This window comes from Ischnura elegans, chromosome 9 (genome assembly GCF_921293095.1).
Source record: "Ischnura elegans chromosome 9, ioIscEleg1.1, whole genome shotgun sequence".
Taxonomy (NCBI): Eukaryota; Metazoa; Arthropoda; class Insecta; order Odonata; family Coenagrionidae; genus Ischnura; species Ischnura elegans.
Window position 1 is genome coordinate 74559391 of NC_060254.1, and position 6000 is coordinate 74565390.

Here is a 6000-nt window from a genome sequence, read left to right on the forward strand (position 1 = left end):
TATTTATCAACAACCACTAGCATGGGGTGCCATTCCCTCAGGACAACCTACCAACAGAGGTCGAGAAAGGTCACGCCAACAATCCAGGGGCCGATTAAGGTCAGTTTTCTATGGGTGGGGGAATTCATCACTTCCTGCGGTGCCTTGGTGGTATGCAATACCTCTAAGCCATAACCCATCTGAGGTCTGATACATGCATAGACATGCAGCTTTTAGATATTCAGCAATTATTTTGAAACATTTTTCGTTAAGCTGGTGAAATCAAAATATTTGATGGTACTTTAAAGTTTACCATCTTTTCATTTTTATCACAAATTATGGGTGGCTGCAGTTGCCACTTAATTCACCACTGGGCCAACCTAGTTAAGTGGTAGGAATGATCTTTAATAATCACCATGTCCTAAGAACCACTGTAAAAATAGGAGAGCTTTTTGATTAACTGCCTCTGCATTGGACAAGGCTACAACAAAGGAAAAGTTCCTATTCTGATGCAGAGTAAGATAAGAACCCTACAGAAAGTGACACAAAAGCTGTGACAAATGCTTGTACACTGACTGTGGAGGAGGTTACCAACAGAGCCTACGTAGTCAGCTAAAAAATCTGTGCAGGGAGAATCCAAAGCTAAATAGACAGCTAGATACTGTGATAAGGTGATTACGCAGTCATTGTGGGTAACCACTCATATGACTAAACAGTCCGTACTGAGCACTAAATAGCTTTACAACTGTCAACACAATATATTGATTACTTATCAATGTGTGTAAGTGGCTACAGAGGCTATGAAAAAATTTGCTCAGTCACTTCCAAGGAAGGATAAAGTTATAGGAGGTAGGCCAAAATGAAAGAAAAATAATGCTGAAGTATAAAAGGACACTATATCTGGGTGTAATGATAATGAATCTACGACAGTTGCACAGGAACTAGTGAGACTGTTCATGCAACTTATCAGTGTGAGCAGCTGGATGCACTGATTATTGCGTCACTTCTTTATGGGAAGGATAAGATGATGTGGAGAAGCCTAAATTAAATAAAATTCTTCTGTGGCATGACGCAAACTGAACGTAATGATCAGAAGGATACCATGGCAGCTGCACTGAAACTAGACTGTTCAAGTATCTTTTCAAGACCTAGTTATACAGGTACAAGATATAGTTATATGGGTACAATTTAATGTCTAAATGTATGAATGAACATGAAAATGCACTGTGTAGCCACTCAATTTGTGTGAACACATGAACAGAAAATAGAATCTGTTTTAATTTGGTTCATGCATCTGCACATATTCAGTTCCGGTCCACCAAAATTGCTCATGCATTCACACATTAACTTGTGTGCGTAAATGTATTGTTTACCCAGGCCTTAAGGATGTGTAGGTGCACGGGCATACCCATCGTACGGGCGTAGGGGGAGGGGGGCAGCTGCCCCCCTCCCCTACGCCCGTACAGCTGGTGACAACAGTTTCTCCTGATTGGTCGCCTCGCGGCCAATAGCGTGGGGGTATGGGGCGAAGAGTCTCTTCCATGTGCTGTGGAGTGCGTAGCTATGGTAGCTATCCTCTCGATTGAAATTATGAGAACAATTAGGGCGAACCTACACCACTGGGCTGCCTATATAACAGCGGTCAAAACACGGCATAATCACTTTGACCTGAAGACGCCTGCTGGAATGCAGGAGAAACTGTTGTCACCAACGCAACCACTACGCGGTGAAACCCGGAAAATGCAGCCTACTGTACCAGCGCACCGCGGAAGCCCTCGCACCAACTTCTTTAGGGTATATTTATCTCTCACCATACCGCTCACTTCGTATCAGGATAGCTACTTTTCTTTGCTGTAGGCAAGTCAAATGCTGAGGCAATTAAACAAAATTTACTCCTATTTTTTCCAGTGGTTTCAGCAGCAGTTCCAGCATGAGTCACGAGGGTGGGCTAGATTATTAATTACATGGGCCTAACCTTGTGTTAACATGGATAATTATGAGGGTCAATATATAGTTTACAACATTTATTTATTCACCATACACCAATGGCACCCATTTCCTGACATGCCACCCAAAAAAAACAAAATATGCCTTGGGCCTAAATGCATTTTAGAGAGTGTATTCATTTTATATTCACTTAAAAAAAGTGAAATTGATTCAACTGAAAATAAAGTGAAAAAATATGTAATATAAATTAATTCATGTGGGCAATACAAAATTGTTTATCAAATGAACAGTGGTTCTCCACATGCCTATAACTGTAAACAATTTATTTTAATTTCACAAAATAGAGTTTAACCTTAGACTTTGATTCTGAAATTTGTTTGTCTTATTTGGGTGGGCCAGAAGCTGGGTCGAAAAAATTTGGGTTGACCTGGGCCCATCATGCCCACCCCTGGCATTGCCACTGAGTGGTTCTTACACCAAAGTGATGATTAAAGACACTTTTTCGATGCTAAACAATCGTGGCCATAGGCGTACCCAGCGAGGGGTAGGGGGGGAGGGAGCAGCTTCCCCCCCCCCCCAGAAGCAAAAATCGCAAAAGTCTTTAAGCAAAATTAGTACTGAATTGAAGTATTCAACAAATTTTCTTTGAACCCACGAGAAATGATATGTATTAGTATGAGATATGTAACTTAAATAAAACTATTTTTCAAGGATATACTCTCATAAACTAATAAAGCGCAGTTATAAATTTCTTAAAATGTTGGTTTCATTCTCCTTTTCCATGCTAAAATGTCACAACTTGGCTTGCCCCCCACCCCCCAGACCATGGCTTACTTAGTTGTGACCCCCCTTAGTTATGATCCTGGGCACGCCCTTGATCGTGGCATTGTTGAAATTAAGGCACTACGTGCTACAAGCCTCTCACCTTGTGGTTAAGGTCGAGGACTCCTTCCTCAAGCGAGGAAGGGTCGTCCTGGAATAGCATCTCATCGCAGTTCCCTTCTCCGGCCGACACACCGCTGCCACTACCTCGTCCGGAAGATGAAGAGTTGAAGCTGGAACTGCGATACAGCTGACTAAATGGGGAGACAAAAACATAAGAACGAGAATTAGTGGACCTCATCAATGAAGTCGGAACAAATACACACCACTAGAAAGCACTAACAATATGAACTGGGGATACAATACCACCCAAAAACACAATGAGTCTACATTCAACGTAAAAATTTCGACCGAGATGAAAATCAATTCAACAACTCGATCATAAAAAACATGAATACTTTGCCTACCTACACATCCAGACGCTCATTCCAAGGCTTACAGACAATTTCAGAATAGTCTCAGTACTTCCAGACCATAATGCCTTCGTTAAAAACGTACTTGTCAGAAATTTCTTCGTTAAAAACGTCTTCGCCAAAAATGTCACGCAAAGTCCAAACATTTTCAAAGTTAAATTTACGTCAGGGGCAAATAAAATAATTAAACCTAAGTTAAAATCCACGAAAATAAACTTATTTCCAACTCAAAGTCAACGCTAATAAAATTAATAAGACCATAATAGCGCATGTACACATCACGTTCACGCGACATTACTCACTGAAATTCATGTGTTTGCTCTGCTCGCCAAAAAAAATTACGGTGACGTAACAAATGAATCCTTACCAGCGAAGTCTAATTTCATGAGCATCCCTTCGTTGTGGTTATAAAGTCTATGTTCAATATACTATTTAACTCTAATAAAGGGGCAAAGAATTAACCGGAAAAGATTTCCTGATTACATGCGAAACTCCAAGGTAGCAAAAAGATTTAAACTAATATAAATTCCCGGCGTTGAAAGAGACGAACGCTTTGCGGCTTGCGCAGACCAAGGGGTTTGCATGGAGGAGGCCCAATTCTATCCCATATAAGTCTGATTTCTGCTGCCACTTTGGTTGCATTTTAATCAGCTTTCAAAAATGTCCGCGGCGCGGTTATGAGTGCAATGCGACCCACATTTTTCCAATATAACGCAGTATGGTCTTCGCAAATGCGAGAAATATTATTGAAGAGTTGTGAACTTGATAAATCACGTCATAATGAATGTAAATTTCTCTTGAAACACAAATAATACCATATTAACCTGTGAAACTCGGATCAATTTTTCCGTCAGCGACGCGAGTGGCGAATTCTGTAATCACAATTTCATTGCGCGGTGGTTGACAACACTTTTAGAACCTGACTTGAGGATCCTCATTTGTAACATTCGTACCCCAGATATTTTAAATAAGAGACATATCATTTCTCGCACGATAATATTCATTATTGGTATTAATTATAAGATAATGTGTTTGATTTCCAGATTAGGAAGTGATTTTTGTCTTAAAATACAAATATTAGGTTATTTTTCCCTAGGTAGCCAGGGTAATTAGTTCTATACAGAATGTGAAATTCAAATACGATTTTGAACACGGCTAAAAATTTTCTTAATGTAATCTTACGAGACGATAGAACCATATAATGGTCAAATGAACTGAAAAATATACGGTAGTTACCAAATGCACATAGTGTACTCAATGAGTGCATTTTACTTAAGGCCAGTGGTATAACTACCCAACTAGCACAGATTTTGCCTTATCCCTAAATACGAGGATATTATACATATATGCCGTGACGAAACCTATCTGAAAGCAGAGATAAAGTATGAATAATCCACGCCGTTTTTTGGGATAAATCGGAGATGCACTTCCGCATTTTTGGAGATATGCCTATCCTTACGCCGTATAATTGCCGCTAGGTGGCAGCTGTTTCGCGTACGATCGCTGCGCTGCCACGCGAGATTCATGAGAACTACGTGAAAATAATGTAATAACCGTAATAACATAAATTGGCTTTCGATGAGGAAAGATTCAATGCATTACTTTTCATCATTGTATTTTATTATATTATGGTATCCCTTATAGCATCAAATATGCCAGAGACATCTCACGAGGCATATATGACCACTCTGTCTATGAGGTCTGTATCAGGCCTATGAGATCATATCTCGTGAGATTCCTCTGAGATATTTGATGCTACATGGGATACTGCAATACAATACTGTATAATAACATACACGATGAAATATAATGCACTGAATCATTCACCATCGAAAGCCAATACCGCATTAGTCTCCACATACAATGAGGTTTTTTTTTCACTATGTTACACATTCACGCACGTTTAGGAACATACCAAAAAATCCGTTAGAAGTAAGGTGGAAAATAAACAAAATTATTGCTCTAAAAACGATATATTTAATGAATGATTCATCTTGAAACGATATACAATACACTAGAACACGGAGCAGTCCTTTACCTTCATCGGTAAACCATAAATCTTACTGTTCAATTCCTTACATCACATTATAGAGGAGACTGGTGAATTACCTTACGTATGGTTTCTAAAAGCACAAATTCGAAATCCATTACCGTAATACCCAAGAATTTGGCAATTACGATCACTAATACCTCGCATTTGTTAACAAATCACAGCACTGTCGATGATTCCTTCATTAATATCCACGACAATCCGGGATGTTTTGATGTGTCGCCACAACTGTACGTACCGTCGCGTCGTAGCCTACATCGAACTCAGGCACACAAAAACGATGCTTAGGTCGCATTATCACTTTAACTATTATTGTATACACAAAATAATCAACGATTTTTACTCACAAACACCACTATACACAACACCAAAAATGTAAACACGAAGCCACTATAATGGCTTTAACGGTAATGGAGGACTTCAGCGCTGCTATGCGGCCAATTTTGGCAATATGGTACCATGACATCCCCTCCCCAAACGCTTGAAATCGTGGAAAAAAGGGATATTACATATGGAGGATAAGCTTATCCCCTCAATATCTGATTTCTCCAAGGATAAGTTCAAATCTGTGCTGGCTGGGTAGGAATATGCCTTGGGGGAGATGGAATGGCGACCCCTCCCCCAAGCAAAACCTGGATAAATTTTTGAAATATTCATGGTGAAACAAAACACAGTACTATTCCACAAACTTATATTTTTACAGTCTACTAGTTTCGACGTTTACACCGT

At 39.7% G+C, this 6000-nt stretch overlaps 1 protein-coding gene across 5 annotated transcripts in view; it reads right to left on the bottom strand.

Annotated features, from left to right (window-relative positions):
- The window catches only part of LOC124165736 (rab11 family-interacting protein 4B), a 569850-nt gene that overhangs the window by 96627 nt on the left and 467223 nt on the right, over positions 1-6000 (bottom strand). For all 5 annotated transcript variants that reach the window (XM_046543222.1, XM_046543223.1, XM_046543221.1 and 2 more), the window contains one exon: positions 2852-3002. In XM_046543222.1, the coding sequence (XP_046399178.1) occupies positions 2852-3002 (151 nt within the window). The remainder of the gene's footprint in view (positions 1-2851; positions 3003-6000) is intronic.